The sequence below is a fragment of the Myotis brandtii genome, unplaced genomic scaffold (assembly GCF_000412655.1).
Source record: "Myotis brandtii unplaced genomic scaffold, ASM41265v1 scaffold1135, whole genome shotgun sequence".
Lineage (NCBI taxonomy): Eukaryota > Metazoa > Chordata > Mammalia > Chiroptera > Vespertilionidae > Myotis > Myotis brandtii.
This window is the reverse complement of record NW_005353910.1, coordinates 281,999-308,568: the sequence shown is the minus strand read 5'-3', so window position 1 is coordinate 308,568 and position 26,570 is coordinate 281,999. Positions and strand designations below refer to the sequence as shown.

Below are 26,570 nucleotides of genomic sequence, written 5' to 3'. Positions count from 1 at the left end.
GACTGTAGTTATTTCAAGCATAAAGGAACTGTGGCATTTATTTTGTGTACTATATCCTTAAGATTTATGTTGTGAACAATGATAAATTAGTTGCACTTTGAATGGCATGGGATTATCAAAATGGCTTTGTAGAGCTAAAATTGAGAGTGCTGTATCTATTGTATGCTTTCCATAAATTCATAGTCCACATATAGTTTTGTCCGGTGATGACTATACTATTAAACTATTAATTAAAATATTTTAAAAAGCATCTTGGGAAATGAAAATAAGTTATATTATCTCAAGTTATGTGAAAAATATGCATTAGTGTCCTTTCTCCTTTTCATGATTTTGCTATTATCTCTTTCCTGTGAATTGGGACAGTTATCACTACAACTAAATGAATACATTACTAAGGAGCAGAAAATGTATTGTTTATTGGACTCTGAAGAAGTAGTATTAGATGTCTCAGAGATAGATATGAAGAAAACTTTCTTACAGAATAATGCACTTTTCGGTTTCTTAATTCTCATCTTTGCCTCCTTCACATTATCAGAAACTACTTGGGACTCTCAGCATGTCTAAAAGAGACTAGACTCAGTGTGCTAAGAAACAACAAACAACAAAAACTCATTGGCTTTTCTTTGATTTCCCCTCACCCCCACATTTATACATTAAACTGCTCTTTATTTCATCAATGCAAGACTGGGAATTCAACTTTAATTTTGTCTTCCACTTGTGCTGGCACAGAAACTTTATAATTAAAGTTACTTTATAATTAAAGAGTATTAATGACTATAATAGCCTACACATATTCTCTTCATAATATCGAGGAAATGCAGTTTATCTATATAATATTAATTATTTGGTGCTTACAGATAAAACAAAAGACAAAATGAACAGTTGATTAAAGTAAAAAAAGAAAAAAATGCATAAAACAGACGAAGTTCAGTAAAATGCTTGTAGTGCCATGTATACACTTGTTAGGAGCCACTCTAATTTACATAAGGATTACTTGCTCAATAATGCCTGAAATGTTCCCATTTATTTACACCAGTTGTGAACACAAATATATGATCATAAAGAAAGACAAGAATATCTTGTTTTCATCATCTCATGTTTATTAACTTTGGAGTAGTTGAACAATATTCAAGTATTTTGAACCCTTTGGGGTAATGTCATTCAAAAAGCATTTGACACGTCTTCCTTTTAGAAGATTCCATTAGGTTATCATTTAATAATTGGTTTTAAGACATTTAATTCCCTAAAGCTATCTGGAGATTAAAGGTCGAATTTGCTAAACTTTTTATAGTGTCAATAAATTTTAAGACAATGTAGCCAGGAATCAATATCCTGTCATTAAAAAATTGATCATGCAATTGATGCGAGAACTCAGAAATCTATATTCACAATTTGCTTTATGAAGCTTCACACAGGAACAAAGAGGGAAAAAAAGTAATGTATTTTTTGAAACTAAATGAAAAGTCTTTTCTAGTGACTTTTCTGTGAAATATAACTGGATTTAGTAATATACAATACATTGGACAAATAAATGAGATGACTCGTCACATGCCTAACAGAAATTTTGTCTTAATTTTATGCTATGTTAAAAGAATGTCCTATTTTAAACTAGTATGCTGCTGATTTATTTTCTGCTCTGTATAAAGTAGTGGTAAAAATTAAAATATGAAATAATATAGTTGCAAGTGGAGAAAACATTTTTTTCTTCATGGGAGTCTTGTGCATATATTATATTAGGAGACAAGTGCATTACATATTAGAATAGACTATAAATCAATATATTGCGACCTCTTACTTTAATTAAATTGGATGCCATAAGCATAATTTTGAATTAAAAAAATGAAAGAGATAGAAAATCAATGGATTTAATTCAACTTAAATCTTCACCATGAAAAATATTTAGGTTAAATTAGGTTTGAATACCTTTTGTCAAAGCATGAAGCAGTAGCACCCAGGTGGATTACATGCTCACAAATACACAGATGGGGAAAAAAAGAAAAGAAAACGCTTCCAAAGAACAGGAAACATTTTACAATTCATCAGAAGGTTAGGGAAAAGTAGGCAAGAGAAATTATAACTTCTTCTTAAATAATCCTTTCAAACAGCGATTCCTGCAGAATATCTGCCCATGTAGCACTGCTAACTCTCTCATGCAATTTTATGAAAAACAGAATTGGTGAGCTTTCTCAAAATGTATCTTTCTTTGCTACAGCCTCTCTATCACAATTAAAAGAATAATTCATTCACTGTTTTTCTTAAACTTTAAATTTGACTTTTAGCAGTTGGAAAAATTTCTCTAAATCTAAGAAGTTATATACAAAACCATTCCGTATTCTAAGTACATATGTTCGTTTCTATGTTTCTCTGAGCTTATTTTAGTCTTCAGATTGTACATTTATTCCTTTTTAGTTAAAGAATTAACAACTACCCATTTCTCTCTTCTTCTTTCAATATAAATATACCTTTTCATAGCATTCTTCATTTTATGCTACAGTAAAACTTTGCTGTTCTGGCCAATTTTATTTTTTTTTAAATCAGGTCTGTTTGGCACTGATTACCGGGGTTTAAGGAAGTGTTTTCAGAGAATTCATAAACTTCTAATATGCTAAATCTCTGGACCACAAATAAGTTATATTTGTGCTTTGAAAGCATATCCAATGCACAAACCTTAAATTACAGTAACATCACAGTTATTGCTGAGAATCAAACTTTCCAGACTATCAAACTTTATGCTTTGATAGGTCAATTAAAAATAATTTGGATCATTTTAAAGAAATCACTTTCCAATACTTATACTCTTTAATGCCTTATTAAACACAGTACATGAAACAAATTAAACAGTTTCTTAGGTGAGTCAGTAACATCAAAAAGATGGATTATTGTACTAATGTTAAAATTTACTGTGCTAAAATTAGGTGTATTTAAACCGGCCGCAGACTATACTAATGGTCTACTACTTGATATTCTTTGACTTGCCCACACTTTCATCTGTTACTTCTGTGAGTAGTTCTCATAATCAGCCACTGCTGCTCTTAATTATCAGTTGTAATTGAGAGAAAGGAAAGCTATTAGGGGACACAGGATATCCAAGCTTGACAGAGGAATATCCTTCACTTCCTAACTACAAGTCAATATGCTCTGACCTGCAGGCATTTTCTCAGTTCTCTGGGAGACTAAAATTTATGGGCTTAATTATTGCTATTTTTTCTTTGCTCAGAGAATTTCTTTTACTTATTTCTAGAACTAGGGCTGAGTATTATTTGATTGAAAATGACTGAAATTTGAATATAATATGAGAAGGCTAATTTCATAATTATTACCTAAGAAGTTCATAGACAAAGGATTAGAAAAAGTAAAAGCATGAAAGAGAAAACGCACAGCATTGTCTTTTTTTTGTTCCCCAATATTGACAGATTGCACCTAAATTTTACAGAAACAAATTAGTCTCCAGTTATTCTTCAACTGCATAAATGTAAAAGATAAGTGCATATAGAAAGCATTTCACTACGTCGTGTTGTTTGACTATTTCTTAGAAAAATAAAGTTTGGGGCCAAGTAACTATTCCTGAACAACTAAAATGTAAATTAAAAAATATCCATGCATTGAAATGATCTGCATAATTTACTTAAGGCTGTAACAACACTGGGATGTGATGGACCTAAGTTCAAGCTTTGGAAAGAATTTGCAGAAGGTCAGTTCCTTCAAAGTTTAATCATTAAGGAGTGTGAAGAACATCTGAAGCATCTTCCGTGTTTCTGTGACATTTCACCCAAGGAAGTCACATCTGCAAAAATGAAAGTTGAAATGGTTAAAGCTAAGGAGGACTCTGAAGATAAGGGGAAATCCACCAACTGCAGTTGAGAAAAGCCAAAACTCTAATTACTTGGTGTTTCATTATGGCTTTTATTTATGTGGTATATCTTCATTGCAAAAACAACATGAAAAATGGTAATTTCTGATTAAATGCATTACAAAGAGCATTTTTAATGTATAAATGAGGTAGTTGCGCTCAAGCCATACTTCCTTTGTTTGGGTACCTGCTATAATCTATTTCTTTTGAGATTTCAATCTTGGTTCAAAGGATATTGCTGTGATAAACAAAAGAAATATAAGAAAAATCTGACTACTATCTTCTGTTTATTGTTATGATAACACATTGATATTTGTTGTACATTTTGCTCTATTTAAAGAACCAACCATATAATGGCATTTAAACATGATATTTCTGTTAGTTGAGATGTTAACTTGAATGATAGCATGTTAATATTGTTCTAAAATGAAAATTTCCAGTATAATACAGCAACATTTGCCTCACATTATTTCAAGTCTTAAAGCATGTGATGGCACAGGGGAGCACAACTAATGGTCATATTTCCACCAGATTTCATCGAGTAGGAGTCCTGATTCCCATGGCAGAGACTTAGAACTTGCTACTTGCATCTACAGAATTTATGAAACCTAGACAAAATACTTCTCTGAATTTGAGCTGCTTAGAGCTGGGATCGATTAAAATTTCAAACCTTTGGGCCAATAGATTAATGTTTTGAGGAGAATACTGAGTAAATATTAGGTTATTTTTTTCCCAAACACATATCACGGAAGAGATTAGCCATTTTTTCCTGAAAACTAGATAACACATGAGATATTTCTAGAGTTGACCTTAAACCAAACAAAACTTTCATGATTAGCACTAGTTTCACTTTTAGTGTGAAGACTTATAGTGAAATGCAGAAGTAAAAACCCAGAAATAAACCTGCTCTAAAAGGGTATACATCTTCTCCCACAAGAGTGAAGCCAAGATTTTTACAAAGTCTGAGATACCGTGTTTGTTTTAGAATTGTATAATCAGTGATGTTAGCATAGCAATGATAATTTAGCATCCACAAGACTATATAGATCATAAAGAGAATATTGGCCTAGAAGACCAATGACCTGGTTCTGGATCTTGCTCTATTTGAGGGCCTGTAAAATTTGGGGCAAATCAAAATTTCCTCTCATAGTCTCTGTGTTCTTATTTGTTAATAAATAAATAAATAAATAAAGGATTAAACAAGACTATGTTCTTGAATCTCTATTAACTTAAATTCATGACTAAGTCATTACATATTATTATAATGACTCAAGTTATCTATTAAAAGATACATGCATTACATTTTCTATATAATCCAAAAGAACACTGTGACAAAAGAAAATAATGTACCAAAAAATAATTTTGAAAGTTGAATGGAAATTAGAAATATATATTTTATGTCTTTCATTTTCATGCACTATAAAACATGAAACTTCACATTAAGAAGTCAAAAAATATCTGAGAAATCTTGGTGATAGTGGTAGGAAATAAAGCTACTATATATATAAAAGCCTAAGCGACCATTACAACCGGCCAACCGATTGATCAGATGACCGGCCGGTAGCTATCACATGCACTGACCACCAGGGGCAGATGCTCTGCAGGAGTTGCCCCCTGGTGGTCAGTGCGCTCCCACAGCCAACCTCCCACAGACAGCCAACTTCCCTCGGTCCCTCCCCCTAGCCAGTTAACCTCCTGCGGTCCCTCCTGTGGCTGGCCAGGCCGAGGGACCCCATCTGTGCACGAATTCATGCACCGGGCCTCTAGTAGAAATATAATGGTTGAACAGGTGAACCCACATGGTTGATAAAAGGGAAAGGAAGTATGTGTGATGTTCAATTCTTTCCTAAACTTAATTTTTTATGATATTACTATCTCAAGACTTTAATAATAAAGACTGTGGTTGTCATAACATTCAACAAAGTCTGTTAAGTGAAGGAGGTAATATACTAATTTGAAGTTTATCCCACAGTGATTCTGTAAACATCATATTAATTCAAGTCCCTTTTCATAGTTTAGTAGCTATCTGGAGTTCGTATGGTCTAAAACTTCATTTGAAAATTTATATTAAAAATGAGAGTCTTATAATATTTTTTTATCATAACCTGTTTTGGTTGAATTAAGAAATACTAAAATGGATGATAATCAAGGTTGGCTAAGGTAACAGTATATATTAAAACCAATCAAACTTAATTATTTTAATCACAGTGTAATATCATTCTCAATACATCAAGAAACTGGAGGATTGTGACTAATTTCAAGGAGTTACTTGATTTTTAATAGCAATTAGCTCCTACTCAAATGTAACGTGGTGATTTTCAACAACCCTGAAGAGTGATCATATTTGGTATATTGCTAGATACAAAGTTCAATGTGATATGTAATGATGGTGTTTTCCAAAAGCAGTGTTCTTGGCAGCATTCAGCAAGTCATCCTGTATTTATAAAAACACACAGCAACCTTATAATTTTATTGATCAATAACCCTACAGAGAAAAAAAATATTTTAATTAAGTCATTCTGAAGATAAGAAAGTTGAGGTAAAATACTGACTGATTGTGGTTTAGAGCATTTGATGAAGAGGAAAAAAACCTGCAGGATTTAAGTTAGGACAGGGTCAGCACTCATTTGCTGCTTCTTGGGCCTCCACGTCATAAATCTGAGGATTATCTTGAGAAAAGCAAAAAGCTGTTTTCTCTTCTGTGTCTTAAGTTGTCAGAGCAGTTCTAGGTTGTCTTATCTGTTTGGGATTGGAGATGTACCCTCTCTAAGCTCTAACGGGAGAAAATACATAGCTGAGATTTTACATTTAACATTTAGTCTTAAAAACATATACTATGTATGATTAAATAAATTGTTTAAGAGAAATCTCAGGATTTAAGTTTTCTGGATTTGAATTATACTTGCATCACTTACTAGCTATTTGTCTTTCCACTTATTTGTATTATAATAATAATAACTAATGATTATTGAGTACTTAATATGTGCCAGGCACTACTCTAAGTGCTTCATGTATATAAATCCATTTACTCCTCAGGACAATGCAATGTAGTAGAAATTATTATAATTCTCATTTTGTGGAAGAGGAATTCAGAATTTAAACAAGGTCTCACAGGTAACTGATGAACTGGGATTTAGGTGACCTAGGATTTGACCCACAAAACCTGACTTCCCCAGCTGGCACTTTTACCCCTTTTACTGTCCTACTTCTCAAGATAGTGGAGGTGGTAATAGTATCTACTTTATGGAACAGGATGATTAAATGAATCAATGCATATTTTACACTAAGTGCAGGGCTTGGCACAGAGTAAATGTTCAGAACTGTATTGAAAGGTATTATCACGTACATGTATTGTTGGTCCAATATCTTCTAGCATCTAATTTAATCTTCACAATACCACTGTGTTATTATCTAAATATACAAGCTATCTATCTATATAAAAGCCTAATATGCAAATTGTCCCCGCAGGAGTTTGACCGGGAGACTGATTGCTCACTATGACATGCGCTGACCACCAGGGGGTGGCACGGAATGAAGGAAGGTCCCCGCCCATGGCCAGAATGCCCCGATTGGGCCTGATCGCCAGCCAAGCCTAGGGACCCTATCTGTGCATGATTTTCATGCACCAGGCCTCTAGTAGAGAAATAAATTATCTTGATGGAAACAAGATAATGAGTAATAGAAGCAGAATTTGGATTACATGTTCTGATTCCATGGCTAATACTCTTTCTGCTATACCATTCTCTCTCCTGTGTTTCATGTGATCATAATTCTGGTATTGTTATTTAAATAAAATGGTGTATGTCACTGGAAAGTGTCTTTTTCATAATAGAGGGATTGCTACCTATTATGTCTACTCTATTTTTGAAGGTAATTTATTATTCTAATTAGAATTTTAACCTTTGCTTGTATATTAATATTCAATAAGTATATAGGAGTCTGTGATAATACCTAAATCATTTTTAGGGTGAAGTAGGATATTCGTTGGATTCTTTAATGTCACTTTAATTATTTAGCACAATATACTAATTGAGTAGAGAAATGTTTGAAAATGAATTTACAAACTAGGAAATCAAAAGAGGGATTTATAAACTAGATGGATCAATTAGCCTATTGTGAAATATAAATCAAAAGTTTGCATGTATTGTTACATATTTAAATTGTACTCACAATTGGAATCAATTAGCCTCTGGAATTTGAAAGCCGATTTCCACCAATCCGATCCATGGGGATACCGAATCGCCTTTTTGGATGATCTGCTACTTTCCTGAAACAAAAAAAGGAGAACATTTTTAAGCTGAAGTTCAAGTTGTCAATTGTTACTTTTGTTCTTTTATTTCCTGCAGATCCTGGGGCTTTCTTTGAGAGTTGGGATAACTGATAGTTATCAGTCATCAGCACCCATTCTGTGCCAGACACAATCTCTTATCCTTTCGACATCTGTGGAAGTAGATGTTATTACCTCCTTTTTACATCTGAAGAAACTGAGGCTTAGCGAAATTAAGTAAGTTACCCCAAATCAAACAGCCCAGATGAAAAGCTAGGTCTTATCAGCAAACCAATTTGTTTGTTATTCATTCATTTATTATTATTATTTTTTTTTTTTTACTTAATTCAGCCTTTTCAGCTGATTCACATGCATCTTCCTTTTTAGGTTGGCCTTTAGTTTTGCTAGTTAATGCAGATAACATTGTAAGTAAGAACTTACATGATGGTCTTTTAGAGACTAGTTTGATCAGTGGATGATAAATCTGGGGCGGGGGTAGGGGGTAGGGGGTGGAGAATAGTGCTTATCCTTAACCTATCCATACCTCTGCCTCCATTCTTCAGAGTTCCAAAAGACATACCCTCTTAAGTGGTGCCTATTTATTGCACTTCTGGATTTCTTGACATTAAATTAACTATGTATTTTCAACTTGATAATTTAATGGAAAACATGATCTGTAACTGAGCATAAAATTAATAGTCAAGAGTTACAAGAAGCTGTGCATATCAGTGTGCTTTAGGTCTTCTGATGTAATTATAAATAATGACTTGAAACAGAGTTTATTCTTGTATTATTATTTATTTTTACTAGAGGCCTGGTGCACAAAATTTGTGGATGGGAGGGGGGTGTCCCTCAGTCCGGCCTGCACCCTCTCCAATCTGGAACCCCTTGGGGGATGTCCGACTTCCAATTTAGGTCTGAATCCCACAGGAATTGGGCCTAAACTGGCAGTCGGATATCCCTCTCATAATCCAAGACTGCTGAATCCTAACCGCTCACCTCCCTGCCTGCCTGATTGCCCCTAACTGCTTCTGCCTGCCATCCTGATTGCCCCCTAACTGCTCCCCTGCTGGCCTGATCGCCCCCAACTGCCCTCCCCTGCTGGCCCGATGGCCCCCAACTGCCCTCCCCTGCTGGCCCGATGGCCCCCAACTGCCCTCCCCTGCTGGCCCGATGGCCCCCAACTGCCCTCCCCTGCTGGCCCGATGGCCCCCAACTGCCCTCCCCTGCTGGCTTGGTTGCCCCCAACTGCCCTCCCTTACAGGCCTAGTCTCCTCGCCCCCAACTGCCATCCCCTGCAGTCCTGGTTGTCCCCAATTGCCCTCCCCTGTCGGCCAACTTGTGACGATGTCACGCAACGCCACCTAGGTTTTTATTATATAGGATTGTATTATTTTCCATACAAACAACTGTAAACCTATGTTTGCCCCACCCTGAATTTTTTTATTATTTTTATTCACATAAGTAAATTTGCAGACTCTTAATCATTTACTTTCCTTGTGGTAGTCAAAATAATGCCCTTCCTCAAGGGATATCCATGTTGTAATTCACAGAATCTTTAAATATCTCTTTACATAGCTAAAGGAACATTGCAGATAGAATTAATAAAGGTCTTGAGATAAAAAGATTATCTTGGATGATCTAGGTGGGCTCAATCTAGTCACAGGAGTCCTTAAAGGTGGAAAATGACTGAAGCTGGGTGGGTCAGAGAGTGCAATCTGAGGACTTAATTCACCATTGCTGCCCTGGAAGAAGGAGGAAAGAATCAGGAATCAAGGATTACTGTGGCCTCTAAAAGTTCTTAAAAGAAAACAGGGACTTTAGTCCTATAACCAAAAGAACTTGAATTCTGCCAATGACTGAGTGAGCATGGAATTAAACACCCCTGAGCCTCCAAGAAGAGCACAGGACCTCTGGACTTCTGTACCCTGCTGGCAGAACAGGCAAAAGGGAGAGCACAGAGCTGCAGGCAGGAGGAATTTTAGGGGCCACTCATTGGCAGGCAATCAATCATGTGGCTGCACCTAGTTGAAAAGAAGACTGAAAAAAAAGTTTTCTCGAATCATATACAGTGACTGGTGTGGATACACTGGATTTCTGACCTACACAATTGTGAGATAATAAATTTCTGCTGTTTTAAATCCAGAGTTTTGTGGTAATTTATTGCCATAGCAATAAAAAATGAATACATATGTCTGTATTATTTAGGGTTGATGGCTAAGTGCAATGTGATTAATATGTAAAAAAATAAAATAAATAAAAATAAACTGATGTGATTTGATTCTTTTAACCCTTAAATTTCTGTACTGACTTCCACATTATAACTCCAGGAGAGGGTAAGATGGAAGCCACCTCAGGCTGGAATCGAGTGCTCAGGGGAAGTCCCAGACAAGCAGAAAGAGGAAGTGGGAAACCAGCCCCTTCCAGATGGTTAAGGGATGGGCAAGAGAGGAAGGCAATGACACCTGGAAAAAAGGGTAGTGCTTCACATGTGTGCTGACCTCCCAAGGCTCCTGTAACATGAGTGGTGCCCTGAAAATCTTTTTACTTTAAGAGAAATATCATGGTCTCATGCACCATTGTAAATTCAAACATAGCATGTATTCATCCGTACTACCAGTGTGTTGCTGTTGGTTTTTTTCAAACATGAAGGTATAATATATGAAAATAGCATTTTTCTTTCTTTACTACAGTTGATCTTTTTCTGCTCAAATAAATGAGAGGTAATTGTGGTATGGTGGAAAGCAAATTAAACTCTCTTTTCCCTTCCTTCTGTCTTTGTTCCATTCTTCCCTTTCCTTCTTTTCCCAGATTTGATCCAAAAAGTATTAGGAGCCAGGAGATGGTAGATGTGGATTCTATCTGACTCTTCTACTTACTGACAGAGTAAGTGTTTGTAAGTCTTTTATCATTCTGAGCTTCTCTTTCCTAAATTCAAATAATACTTGCTCTACCTGTCTTCTGGAGCTGTTTATTCATTTAGCATGCTTGTTTGTTATTTTAATTGTTTTATGCATAACCACATGTAATTTGTCCTCTGCACTGCAGATACTGTGGTGAAGAAGACATATAGTAGTTATGAGAGCTCACATTTTACTTGAGAGAAGCTAAAGAAGTAACACATCTGAAAATATTTCAACTGATTTTACTATTCTTTCCTGTCAATCTAGTCTAGTGGTTTGTGAACTATTGGTAGCTTACTATTTCTATGAATAAAAGCTTTATAAAAAAACAGCAATAACTAAAAAGTAAATTGAAGAATTATCTCAGTGAAGTAGTACCCACCTTCCCCAAATATGTGGCCCCTGAAAAAACTTCCAGGCACACTGAATGATCCTGAGGGCAGAGTTTGAAAACCACTGGTCAAGTGGACAGAGACCCAGGTCATGAATGCTTTTGTTTTATCAATAGATCTATAATTACTTGGATTCATTTTATCAAATTTGGATTGGTTGCAAATGCCTATAGGTATCTTAAAGTCAAATAAGAAAGACAAATAAAACAGATGTGAAAAATCCATTCAGTATTTAAAGTATTTAGCACTAATAGAAAAATGAAAGCAATTATTGCCATAAAGCAGATACACAAAAAATAAAATGATTATAGTTCAGTAAGTTAAATAATTTATCTACAGTCTCCTATCCATTCAGAATTAAAATGGTAAACTAGTATTTTATCTTAAAATTTTTGCTGATATGAAATATATATAGCATATATAGCAGTACTACACTCTATAACATATACACTGACAAGAATACACAGTGTGTAGAACATAAACGTTAAGATAGAGAAATATTCTTAAGACCAAATGAGAAAACTGTACTTTCTGACTATGTAGTCCCTCTTGTGACAAAATAATGGTATGACATGGTATCCAATCCACCTTTTCCATTCTAAACTATTCTGAAAGTAGTTTAAGGATAAATAATATCTATCAAACTAATATAGAAAAATTGGACTGTTTATTTTAAATATAACTTTAAACTTCACACTAAAATATAGACTTTCTATTCCTAATAGGATTTTCTTAACATTTATATTTTTTATAATTCAATTTCTGAAAATGTTTTACATCCTAAAGCAAGTTAGAAAAATTGTATTTAAACCTTTTATTGAGAATCACTTCACACATACAAAAGAGTTTATAAATTTATAAATATTCAGTTTAAAGAAAAATAAATTGAACATCTCTATTGATAGTACCAAATTAAGGAGCAGAATGCAACCAGTACCTTAGAAGTCTCCAATGCTCCCTTCCTCTCATGGCTCAGACCCAGAGGTAATCTGTAGACTAAATTTTGGTCTAATAATTCCCTTGATTTTCCTTATAATCCATACATATTCTTCAAAACCCTCTAGTTGAGATGGTTCTAGAATTGTGTTTAAAAGTTATGTATTTAGTCCTGCCAGCATTGCTCAGTGGTTGAGCATTGACCAGAAGGCCATGGTTCAATTCCCGGTCCTCGCACATGCCAGGGGATCCCCTGTAAGGGGTATGCAGGAGGCAGCTGCTCAATGATTCTCTCTCATCATTGATGTTTCTATCACTCTCTCCCTCTTATCCCTCTCCCTTCCCCTCTGAAGTCAATAAAAATATATTAAAAAAATAAAAGGCATGTATTTAGAAGTCTTCTTTACTTTTTTCAGTGAATAATTAGGTTTTGAGATTTGTCTATGTCAACACGCATAATTGCTGTTGCTTTATTTTAGTTGTATAATATTTTATTGTATGAATATATAACAGCTTATTTATACATTCTACAGTGGATGAAATTTTGAGGTATTTTTTGCTTTTATTGTTATGTACTGTTCACCTGAAAATGTTGCTATACAAACTTGTAGTGCACTTAACGATTTCTTTATAGTATAATTTTTTAGTAGAATTGCTAGCTATGTCTATATGTAATTTTATTATATAGTGCCAGAACTTTTTTTCCAAAGTTGTGCCAATTTACATATCCAAGAGTAGTGCACGAACATTCCTATTATTTCAAATTTATGCCAATTCTTTTAATTTTGTCAACCTCATGCTGTTATAATTGTACCTCCTTGTGGTTCTAGTTTGCCTTCCCTGAATACTAATGAAGTTGCTCACCTCTTCATTTGTGTATTGCCCACTTGAATTTCTTCTTTTGGAAGTGCCTGTTTGTCTGATGCCTGTTTCTCTATTGGTTTGTTTTTCTTTTAAATATTGATTTGTAGGAGGGTTTCATATACTGTGCAAATATCCTTTCCCATTTGTGGTTAGTCTTAATTGTATCTTTTATGAAACTTTTTAATGTTATCATTTTAATTTATATTTTTAAAAATTTTATTGAATTTATTGGAGTGACACCTATTCTAATAAAAGGGTAATATGCTAATTAGACCAGGCATCTTCTGGACATCCATCTGGACGTCCTTCTGGACAAAGCCATGGTGATGGGGGCTGAGGTAAAGGCAGTTAGGGGTGATCAGGCCGGCAGGAGATGGCAGTTAGTGGTTACCAGGCCGGCAGGAGAGGGCAGTTAGGGGTGATCAGGCTGGCAGGGGAGCAGTTAGGGGCGATCAGGCAGGAAGGCAGAGTGGTTAGGGGCAATCAGGCAGGTGAGCAGTTAAGAGCCAGCAGTCCTGGATTGCAAGAGGTATGACCCACTGCTGGTTTAGGCCTTAAACCAGCAGTCAGACATCCCCTGAGGGGTCCCAGGTTGGAGAGGGTGCAGGCCAGGCTGAGGGGATGCCCCCCCCTCCGTGCATGAATTTCGTGTACCAGGCCTCTAGTTTATTAATAAAATTATATGTTTCAGGTGTACAATTCTGTAATACATCATCTAGATATTGTATTATGTGTTTACCACCCCAAGTCAAGTCTCATTCTATCACTCATATATCCCCCCCATACCCTCTCCTACCTCCCACCATCCCCCTTTCCTTGTGGTAATCACCATACTCTTGTGTCTATGAGTTTCTTTTTGCTTATTTGTTTAATCCCTTCATTTTCCCCCAAGCCTCCCAACTCTATCAATATTTTTACCTTTTGTTTATTATCTGTACTTAAATGTTGTGAAAATGTTCTCCTATGTTATTCTAAAATCTTTTTGAGATTTGCCTTTCACATTTACCTTCTTAATACTTTTGAAATTATTTTTTATTAATAGGATAAAATAGGGATCAAGTTCCTTTTTTTCCTTAGTTATACCTAATTATTTATAAATTTTAGGTTTAATTTATCAAATTTTATGGGAAATCCTTTTTGCAGTTTTACCTGCAATTGTATTGAATCTAAAGTATAAGTCAATTTGGAGAGAACTGAAACTTTTATGATATTAAACTTCACTATCCAAGATCATTTACTTAAGTTACCTTTTGCCTTCTTATTCAGTTTTATAATTTTCTCCATAAAGACCTTCCATATTTTTTGGATTTGTTGTTGTGATATCATTTAATAATATAATTTAAGTTTTTTAAATAAGGGTCCCTTACTAGGTTAAAAAGAGTTCCCTTCTATTATTAGTTTACTGGTGATTTCGATCATTAGTGGATGTTTAATCTTACTAAATGTTATTCTCGAATTTATTCATGATATGGTTCTATTTCTTTAATTTGTTACCTCTATTAATTTACTTTCTGAAGCAAGTCACTCTTATACTATATTTTTGTGATAAACCCAACATGATAATGGTGTATCCTCTTTTTGATACATTACTGAATTGTTGTCCAGATAATGCTATCCTCAAAAAATTAGTTGAGATTGTACCTTCCTTTTTGATTATCCTTTTAATTATTTAAGTACATCATAGTCTGAGAACATGTGCTATATGATAGCCAAGCCTTTAAATATGTTAAGGCTTATTTGTGGTTAGGCACTTTATTAATTTTAATAGGTGTTTCATTTGAACTTAAATACTTTACCCCCTATTAATGGAAACATCACAACTTTTATTGATCTTGCTTTTGAGTTCCAAGAAAGAAAGGTAGAAATTAGGGTGTGGAGAGTATTCCCTAAAAACATGTAGTCTGTTCTGTTGCTGCATCTTAAAGGGGCAAAAAAATGCTTAGTTCCTTTCAAGAAAGGCATGCAGCTTCACCAACACTGAGTAATATGCAAAAGGGGGGGTGTATGGTAATAATAATGAAAGATGTTCTTTTAAATAGTTTAGTGATTTATATTAGTAAAATGTGAAATTAAATTATTATTCTATAAAGCTTAGATGAATATAGTGGTCAAGCTCCACGAATTCTACCATAATACAGTCTCCTTTCACATTAACCAGGGCTGATCTCTGTAACCAACAGTAAATTGTGGAAATGATGATGTGTGACTTCCCAGCCTAAGCAATAAAAAATACTGCAGCTTCTACCTTGCTTTGTGGGATCACTCACTCTAGGGGAAATCAGCTGCCATTTCCTAAAAACACTTTCACAGTCCTACAGAGAGGTTTATGTGGCCATGAACTAAGGCCTCCTGCCAACAGCTAGTGAGGAACTGAGACGTCCTGCTGTCAGCCTTGCAAGTGAGCCATTTTTCAAATGGCTGTCCTGAGCCCAGGCACAGTCTGCAGATGACTGCAGCCTTGGCTAACTTTTTCACTGCAAACTTGGGGGAGACTCTGAGTGAGAAGCACCCAGCAAGATTTTTTATAGATTCCTCATGCACACAAACTGTGTGAAGACATACATGTTTATCATTGTCTTACCCTGGTAAGTTCTGGGCAACTTGTTTGCATAGCAATAGATATTGAATACAGTGAGATTTGAAATGCTCTGGGATTCCACAGGAGAAGAGATTGCACTCATTTTGGGGGTTCCAGGAAAATCTTACAGCACATGTGGAAACAATAAAACAAATAGTGACCCCTGAATCCTGCGATCTTGATGATCATAATTTAAAATTAAATGATGGAATTAAGAAATGACTATAGTTTTTTGAGGAAATGGAACTCCCATTTGACCCTGTGATCCCACTTCTAGGAATATATCCCAAGAAACCAGAAACACCAATCAGAAAGGATATATGCACCCATATGTTCATAGCAGCACAATTCACCATAGCTAAGATCTGGAAACAGCCTAGGTGCCCATCAGTAGATGAATGGATTAGAAAACTGTGGTACATCTACATGATGGAATACTATGCTGCTGTAAAAAAGAAGGAACTCTTACCATTTGCAACAGCATGGATGGAACTGGAGAGCATTATGCTAAGTGAAATAAGCCAGTCAATGAAGGAAAAATACCACATGATCTCACTCATTCATGGATAATAAAGACCAGTATAAACTTATGAACAATAATAGATACAGAGGCAGAGCTGCCTCAAACAGATTGTCAAACTGCAGCAGGAAGGCCGGGGAGGGTTGGGTGGCAGGAGGGAGGGGAGTAAGAGATCAACCGAAGGACTTGTATGCATGCATATAAGCATAACCAATGGACATAAGACACTGGGGGGTAGGGGAGTCCAGGGGATTGTCAAGGGCGGGGAAAAAAAGAAAGAACACATACGGAATACCCTTTGTAATACTTTAAGCAATAAAACAATTTAAAAAAAAGAAAGAAAGGTGAAAAAAAAAAGAAATGACTATAGGCCCTAGCCAGTTTGGCTCTATGGATAGAGCGTCAGCTTGTGGACTGAAGAGTCCCTGGTTTGATTCCAGTCAAGGGCACATGTCCAGGTTTCTGGCTCTATCCACAGTAGATGGCATGCAGGAGGTAGCCAACTGGTGATCCTCTCTCATCATTAATGTTTCTATAGCTCTCTCCCTCTCCCTTTCTCCCTGAAGTCAATAAAAATTAATAAAATAAAAAAATGACTATAGGAAGACAGAATATATGAGCTTGGAAGGATTGATGGATGAGGACGGACTAAAAAGAAGGACTCAGCAAGGCCCTGGAAAGAATGACAAAGTCGACAGGGTCATGTTTAAATTCTAATTCCAGAATGCTGGAATAAGGGACCACATTACATCTGAGTGATGATGTTTTATTTTTTAGGGGCCAATATATATTGTCTTTTGACCCCAAGTCCACATTGAGAAAAACAGAGAAATAAGATATGAATGATCAGTGCATAGAAATCAGAATGTCTTTTTGATCAAGCTGAATGTAGAATATGGCTTTAATCTGCACTTACAAGGACTGCCTTACATTTCTTCCCTGGATTAGACAGATTTACACAAGTATTCATAGTTATCCAATAAAAAGAGGAAGAAAGGGGATGAGCTAGACATGCTCAACTCCTCCTCTTACACTGACCTATCATAAAAATACATAATTCTCCTTTGGGAAGGTGCGAATAAGAAGAACTTCAGTCTTTCCGTACCTGAAGTTCCTCTACATGGAAAATATGAGGCTGGAAAAGACAAGATTTAATAAGTGGGATACATTTAGAATGATGAAAGAAGGTGCTACTTCATAAGGAAAAAGTTGACTTATGACTTTGGGAATTCTATCTCAAGAGTGGTAATTCAATCTTAAAAAAGATTCTATTAAATGTATGATGATGGTGCTGATTAGACATGACATCAGCTTCTAAAGTATTACTCCAAGGAGTGGGCCATATGAACAGGCATTCAGAAACAAACCATGAGCACTGGAATCAAATAATGAGATTTAAATGGTTCAGTGTAAAATAACACAGGCATGGCTGATTTGAAAACTGCTGTAGGGCTATAGAAGAGGGGAGAGAAAATCCCCATTTGCTTGTCTCATAAACCTCTTTGAGGGCCTAATGAAATGCCTACCTAGCAAATGGATTTACACAAAAATGTCTTCTGGATTTTTTTTTTTTTAGGGAGAAAGTGGGTAATGCACATTTCAAGAGTCCATATATGGAAACGATGATTGTCTTTTTTGGGGAAAGTTTTAAACCTTTATATATGAGTCAGGGTAGGGAGAAAAGAAAATGGGGCTTTCTCCTTCTGATGTTACACTGAGATGCAGAGAGGCAAGCAAGAGCTGCTATTGTGAAAAAATGGCCTAAGCTCATTTTCCCCAAGCGAGTTTCCTGTGGTACTGCCAGGCCTTTCAGCTAGGAGGAAGGAAGCATGGAAATAGGGCACCACACTCTGAATTCTTTTGCAGTGTTCATCACTCTGAAATGGGGCCAATTTTGAACTAATCTCTTCAGGGATTATCAAATAAGACTTGGAAAGAAATAGCAAAAATCATGAGATACCTACGCTAGCCTTGGCCTGCGGCATTGCTTTACAATGAATCAGAAAGAAAAATGATATGTTAGGACTTTTAACTTTAATCTTTGGGGCTGTCATCAAGAAAGGCAACTATAATTGACAAAGTGAAGTTAGAACTGCTATTCTCAACTTTAGTCTGAACTTCATGTCTGGCTTAGAATTGAAACCCATATATTTTCGCAAAACTTTTTATTCAATGCATACATTGCAATGAACCTCACTGTTCCTGGATTTGGACAAGGGTCTTCTTCACATAAAACTTTACTTTCTTTATCAGAGCAGCTTATTTAAGTGTAAGTCATTGGACTTAAGAGTTAAGCAGCCTGATATTCTAGGAAGGGAAATAATATTATCTCCCTGAAAATATGCCAATAAAATGAGATAAGATCTTCTTAGGGTACTATATGAATTAAATAAAAACTGTACCAGAATGTTAATGTCAGATTCTTTCTACCTCAGTTTTGGTATCTCATTTTTGGCTGTAACCCAAAAAAGCTGAGGAGAAAAAAATAAATAAATAAAAAGAATGGTATTGCCATTTCATCTTGCATTCCAAAGTAAAGTTCTAGACTTAAGCAGTATTTGAACAGGAGATTGCTACAAACTGGTTTTTCCAACTTTAATCCAATAAAAGGAATGATGTTGAATAGGTGAAGAAAGAAAATTTCTCTGGACCAGGTTATTGGAGAACAGGAGCATTTTCCTTCCTCTTTCATAGAGAGGAATGGCTTCAAGGAAACCATTCAGAGAGCTTGACATATACCTGTGGAAGCAATGTAGACCTGATAGAACAGAGTCTATGAAATGGAAAAGGCAAGAAGCTGTGAGAATTGGCTATCTTCCAGAGTGAAGAGATGGTTACATAAAAAACAGCTTCACTGTAACCAGAGTCAAGGGTGTGGGTTTTCTGTAGAGCAGATGCATGTGGGTAGAGTTGGTTTAGGTTAATTATAAAATGAACCTTGCCCAAAGGGCTTTCTGCCAGGGGTTATGTGAAGCAACCTCAGCAGGATGCTGGTGGTGGTGACAAATGAAGACATTAGATGTAGGGTGAGAAGCAAAACTGACCTGCTTAAAGAGAAGCATGGCTGGGGGCAAGTGTATTTCATTTATATTAATGTTTCTAATAAAGTTATGCAATGACCCTACAAAAACACCCCTTGAAAAGGAGTCAACATTGAGCATTTAATGAACCCAGAGAGCACTAAAGCCAGGTCATGGTAGTGTCAGTTAACTAACACTTTTCTTTACCTCTCTGCTGCCAATCCCCAACATTGGAGGAGAGAGAAGTAGCTAGGTCACTGTGCTAGGGGAAGAGATGAGGATAAACTGACTGCAACCTCTTCCCACTGCAACTCTCTAGCTTGAAAAGGAGAAACTTTCATATTTGTGGTTTGGGCTAAGCCATAAGAATAATTATTTTAATTACTTAAATATGATTGATTTTCTAATAAAAGCGACCAAAGGGTTATTTATTATTTCAGTGTGACCAGTAGAGCTATATAGTACCTGCCTTTGTTTGGATTCGAGAAATAGAAAACAACAACTTCTACTGAAAGGGGTGAATTCTTGTGGTTGGGGAATAAAATTATTTTCTGATTATGTCCTATGGAGTCCTCCTTCTCTCTCAAGTTGGTGGTTATAATAACAATGCTATGGATCAAAGTGTTTATTGGCCTGAATCCATAGAATGTGTATATTTGTGCTGGGTATCTTCTATCAGCTCTTCAGAGCCACTCTCAGCTTTTCTCACCCTATTTTCAGTCTGGGAAGCTAACCTCTCTGGGTCACAGAAAAGATCCTGTGCTTTCTGACTTGGTTTGGGGCAGGCAAATGATGACCTTGGCAGGAAAGACTAAAAGGAGAGAGGAAGTAAGGTCAAAATCAATTTCACCTGGTTCCTTTTTTGCAAGATTACTTCCCTCTGACTGAAGGTCACCACTCTGCTCACAGCATCTGACTCTTCAGACAAGTGCCATTCATTATGATTTGCCCATTTTTTTAATTTTTTTTTTTTTTTTTTTTTTTTTTGGCAAATAGTCTTGCTGTGAGTAAACCCTTCTCAAATGTCTCCATTTCAAACACACTGCCTGTTTCTTGCAGGAACCCTGACTGACACAATGACATTACCTGCTTTGCTGATCTCAAAATACTAATGGGAGAATTAAAGTAATAACAGTTGTGAAATGTTTATAGTAATTAAATCCAAGCTCGGCCAGTGTAGCTTAGTTGTAGAGTGTGAACCCATGAACCAAAAGGTACCTGTTTCTCCTGATTCCTGGCAGGGCACATGCTCAGGTTGCAGGCACGATCCCCAGTAGGGGTCATGCAGGAGGCAGCCAAACATCTCTCTCATAGATGTTTCTATCTCCCTCTTCCTCTCTCTTCTTCTCTCAATAAAATAAATAAAAACATATAAAAATATTTAAAATTCAGACATTTAAACAGATTTTATAATTGTTGTTAATGTGTTTATTGCTGCTCAGATTTTTTAAATTTAGCCAGTGGGGACCTCTTGTAATTGGTTTTTAAATCCCTTTGACCCATCCTTAATTATAGCAAGCTCAGGTATGATAATATATTCAAGCTCAATTTGTACATTTTCTGTCCCAAATATTTCTTGGAGGAGTAAGTGAGAGATGATATTGAGGGATGCCAATCTGGACACTAAGTTTGTTCATTACCCCTGAATTGGTGCTTGTTTAGCAGAACTTTCAATGTATACAGACTAAATATTATGAGTTCATGGTGATAGAAATTCAGAAACATGAGTTTATACTAATATGAATGTTTTATGGACAATTTAGAAAATGGGACATTTAAGTAACAATAGTTTTTATTTTAACACTAGTAGCCCGGTGCACAAAAATTTGTGTTATTAACAATCTCATGAGTCTCACTTTATTGTAGTTTATAGAGATAGTCTTCATTTTTAATAGCTGATAGTAATAGTCCATTGTATGCCATAGTTTATTCAACCAATCTCCTTTTGATGTATGTATTTTGTAGTTCCAAATAGTTCCAAAATGAATAGTCTTATGTACACTCTTTTACACACATTTTTGATGGTGAGATTTTTAGAAGCAGGAATGCTGAGCTAAAAGATAAATACATATGGAATATTGCTGGATATTGCCGTATTCACCTCCATGTTGGTTCCATTTTGCATTCTAATCAGCAACAGATGGGGGTAACTTTTCTTCACAGCTTCACTATTTTTTTTATGGCGTTTTGCCATTTTAACACATAAAAATCAGTATATCAGTAAATTTTAATATATTTTTTCTCATTATGAGAATGGTTGGCATCTTTTCATATGACTGAGTTATTTGTATTTTTTCCATGAACTATTTTTTACTTCATGTTTAATAGCTTTGTTCTTTTTCTCCTCTATTTTTAAAAGCTCTTTGTATATTCAAGATATTAACACTCTTTTTTATATGAGTTGCAAATATTTTCCTGACTTATTCTTTTTTTAAAACATATTTTATTGATTTTTTTTACAGAGAGGAAGGGAGAGGATAGAGAGTTAGAAACATCCATGAGAGAAATATTGATCAGCTGCCTCTTGCACACCCCCTACTGGGGATGTGCCTGCAACCAAGGTACATGCCCTTGACCAGAATCGAACCTGGGACCCTTCAGTCCGCAGGCTGATGCTCTATCCACTGAGCCAAACCAGTTAGGGCTCAATTTATTTATTTTTTTAAATATTCCTTTATGATATCATTTGCCATGGAAACTTCTTAAGATATGCAGTTAAATTTATTTTTTCCTTAATTATTCTGAAGTTTGCACCAGAATTTGGAAGACTTTACCTATCCCCTCTCTATACAGAACTTCACCAATGTTTTCTTATAGTACCTATAAAAGGTCATCATTTTTTTCTTCTTTTACTTGGGTTTCTGATCCATTTTTGAGACTTGATCATTTTTATCCTTTTTTTTATATCTCCAAATCACTTATTCAAAACATATCCTTTTACTCACTAATATGATATGCTTCTTTTTAAATATCTTATAGTTAGATATATAATTGGGTTTATTGATTGAATTTCTCTTCTGTTTTGTTTTGGTTTATCCATGAGCTGGTAATATGCTATTGTAAAGAAAATAAAATAAATTACTTTAAAATATTTGGTAGGACTCTTCTTTCTTCTTCTTTTTTAGGGTTTTCCTGGGTATGCAGTTTTTCAATTCTTTCACATGATTTTTTATGATAACTTCTTAAATGAGGGTATATTTATTGGAATCATGTTGTTTGTAATTTAACTTAGGAAGAGCTGATGTCTTTCTGCTGTTGAGTCTGAACAAAGATGTGTTACCATTTGTTCAAGTCTATTTTTTGAATTATAGAATTATTTTTTATAGTTTTTTATATGTTCTTTGGACATTCTTTGTTATTATTTGTATGTAGGTATTTTCCTATCTTTATGCTATTGTAGATGAGGTATTCTATCTTCTACCTGATTTCTTTTAAAAAAATATTTTTTATTGATTTCAGAGAGAGAAAGAGAGGGAAAGATAGAAACATCAATGATGAGAATCATGGATCAGCTACTTCCTGCATACCCCCTACTGGGGACAGAGCCCACAACTCAGGTATGTATCCTGACCAGGAATCAAACCTTGACCTCTTGGTCCATGGGTCTATGCTCAACCACTGAACCACAGAGGCAAGGCTGATTTCTTTTTGTATATAGAAGGGCTATTAGCTTTATATGTTTACTAGAGGCCAGGTGCACGAATTCGTGCATGAGAGGGCGGGGGGAGGGACTGCAGGAAGTTGGCTGCCAGCCCCAAGGAGGCATTGGCCCTCGGCCCCCCTGCGGAAAGGTCCACGTCCACCTCCACTCACCCCTGATTCCCCATCCCAGCCCAGGAGAGGAAGCGACAGTCACCAGGCTGGTGTGCACCCCGCCACTGCACAGTTCTCTGACTCCCCCCCCCCTCCTCCTTCCCTTGCTGCCGCACCACCACCACCATGGCAGGCAGGTGGCCCCCGGGGTAGGGAGAGGATGGGAGCAAGACAAACCCTTGTGTAGAGGGCTGACTTTCAATAGATTGCAGCAAGGAAGCTGATCTGCTATGTACGAAACTCAGACCCAGAAGCAGGTCTCTACAAATGGTTTAGCACCAGGGACCAATGGGGGCTGGCTGGCCGGTGGGAGGGGCCATAGGAGGTTGGCTGTGGGAGCACAGTGACCACCAGGGGGCAACTCCTGCCTTGAGTGTTTGCCCCTGGTGATCAGTGCGCATCATAGCGATTGGCCAACCGGTCGTTCTGGTGGTTCTTGTCGTTCAGTCGTAACAGTCGCTTAGACTTTTATATATGTAGATGCACTTCTTTGTATCTATATCCAAAGAGTTTGTCCTTATAGTTTCCATGGAATATCTTGGTTTTTTAACTTTTTATTTGTAAATAAACATAGTTTTAATTCTTACTTTTATAATTATGTGTTTTTTGTTGTTGTCTAAATGCATTTCTAAATTATAGTGTATGTAATGGGCATTTCTTTTTGCTCCTTATTTAGTAAAGCTTCCAATATATTTCTCCATAGAGTAAAATGCTAACTTTTGAGCTCAGGCACACACTCACACACACACACACACACACACACACACACGCACAACACATCATGTCAAGAAAGTATCTGTCATTTTTTATTTTGTTCACTTAAAAAAAATAATGAATAAATGTTAGACTCCATCAAAAACTTTTTCTGACTCTATGGATATAATCACATGTTTTTTCCCCCCGTTGCTCTATTAATATGATGGATTCATGAAAGGAATTCCTAATATGAAATTACACAACTTTCCTGGAAGAAAACCCACTGGTTAAGACATATCATATATTTAAAGTGTTGTGGTATTCTGTTTGTTAACATTTTATTTATGATTTTGTGTATTGATATTAATATATGTCTAAAGTTTCCTTTTAAAAATGTAAGGATGTCAATATATTTCTTTCAAAAAATAAACTTGGAAAGTTTACTTTTTATTATGGTCTAAAATTTAAAATAATATTGAGATTATCTGATAATTTAAGATTCAGTAAAATTCTCCTGTGAATTTATCCATTATTTTCTAGGTCTTCAGTTGAGCAAAGTAGTTTTCTATTCTTTTTTTTAAAGAATGTTTTGATGGTTTATTATGGTTATTTTCGACTTGTCATTTCTAATTTTGTGAATTTACATTCTAAATTTTCTTAATTAGGTTAGGTAGTTGTTTGTCCTTTTGTTACTTGAAGAAAAATAGCTTTATTATATTCTGCAATTTGCTTTATAAACTAATTGATTTCAGCTTTTATCATTGTTCATTCCTATCTTCTACTTTTTCTTTTCTTTTTTTAACCTGCTTTTCCTGGCTAACTTTGCTGTTCTTTCTAGATTTTTGCTGTGTAGTGTTAAATTTATTTGTATTACTATACTGGTGACTTTAATCTGGTATTTGTTTTATCTGCCCATAATATTACACTATCATTATTACTAATTTCAATAATAGATGTAAATTATTTTGTATTCCTCTTTGACCCAATGGCTTATTTAATGACATGGTTTAAATGTCATTCTAGGTAAAAGTGCCGTCTTGTTTTCTGGTTTTATTATTAAGTTCTACTTTCATTGCATTTCAGTTAGTGAATGCCTTTGTGATACATCTGCTATTTGGAATTTCTTCAGGGTGTTTATCACATCAGATGTGATATATTTTGTGAATATTCCATATGCCCTTAAGAAAAAAAAATATTTTCTGTTATTGAATTTCAGAGTTCCAGACAGATTTATAAGCTCTGTTTTATGAATTATCCTCTGTATATCTTCTATAAATTTTCAATAGGTAATCTGTCTTGAATTTTTAAAAATGAACCAAAGAAACCTATTATTAATATGTTTCTTTCTATTTCCTAGCATTCTCTTTGAAATATATTTTACACACTTTTTCTTTTTTTGTATAATTTGTCCACTCTTTTATTAACCATTCTAAATCTCTTTATTTTTAGTTGTCTCTTATACACAAAAAAGTGTTAAATTTTCCTTTGTCAGTCAATTTGAAAATACCTGTATTTTAACAGTATGCTACATCCATTTACATTTATTGATATGATCAATAATTTTGGACTTATATTTGAAAAGTAACATTTATATATGTGAATATTTTATATAAAGTTTTTCACTGTGTCCTATTTTATTGTGCTCTCATTCCTATAGGGGAGTTTTAATTTTTATTCTTATGGTTATTTTTATAGTAATATATTTATATAAAAACCTTAGTTGCCTCTTTTTTAAATTTTTGTCTTTTATTCTTTGGTAAAAGATCCATTAAATTTAGTGGCTAATCTTTCTTTTGCTTCTTCTCCATGTCCCTAAGCAAATATTTGTTGTAATATCTTTTATTTCTGTTAATAGCCATGAAGCAATCCCAAACTAATTTTAAATGTTATATGCTCTCACTATTGTCCCTGAAGATACTTTGTCGTATCTATGTTGTCAAATTGCACAAAACACATGACACTCTTTTTCTTACAACCATCATTTCATTTTAGTTCTAAAGTTATGCTTGCACCAATTATTATAATAACATTTCTCCAGTCATTTTGGTTGCCTGAAGAAACTCATCTAGTAGCTTCCACATGACATCTTCATGAGAAAAAATATTCCCTAATTTTTATAATAGTTTATTTTTAGCCTTTATATGTAAAAATTTGTTCAAATGGATATTAAATCCTTGCTAATTTTCTTTTATATCTTCCATGCTGAGCTATGTTAAGTAGGTAGAGTATATCTCTAATATAGTCTCTGTATATGACACTTCTTAAATATATTATTATGCTGAAACCTCAATGTAAATTATCTATATATATAAAAGCCTAAGTGACTGGACAACTGAATGACCAAATGACCAGTCGACTGGCTGGTAGCTGTGATGCGCACTGACCACCAAGGGGCAGACGATCAATGCAGGAGCTGCCCCCTTGGTGGTCAGTGCACTCACAAGGTGAGAGCACCACTCAGCTGACCGACAGGTGTCACACACAGGGCTCAGGCTGGCTGCCGCAGCCTGGAGAGCACAGCGGAGTGGCAGCGAGCCTACTGAGCAGCGGTGGTGGCAGATGCAGCAGGGCCGGGGTAAGCAGAAATGGCAGGCAAGAGTGGCTGGTGGTATTGGACTGCTGGTTTTGGCCTGATCCCCACAGGCTATGCTGAGGGACCCCCGCACTGGTGCATGAATCCATGCACCGGGCCTCCAATATATTTACTATATATATATATCTATATATATCT

General features: G+C 35.4%; 1 protein-coding gene across 1 annotated transcript in view; it reads right to left on the bottom strand.

The window, feature by feature from the left end:
* Window positions 1-1,094: 1,094 nt before the first annotated feature.
* The window catches only part of OSTN (osteocrin), a 40,707-nt gene continuing 15,231 nt past the window's right edge, over window positions 1,095-26,570 (bottom strand). Inside the window, exons 4-5 of the mRNA XM_005857811.2 lie at window positions 8,021-8,117; window positions 1,095-3,784 (exon numbers count right to left, since the gene is read on the bottom strand). Of these exons, the coding sequence (XP_005857873.1) occupies window positions 8,033-8,117 (85 nt within the window). The 3' untranslated portion in view covers window positions 1,095-3,784; window positions 8,021-8,032. The remainder of the gene's footprint in view (window positions 3,785-8,020; window positions 8,118-26,570) is intronic.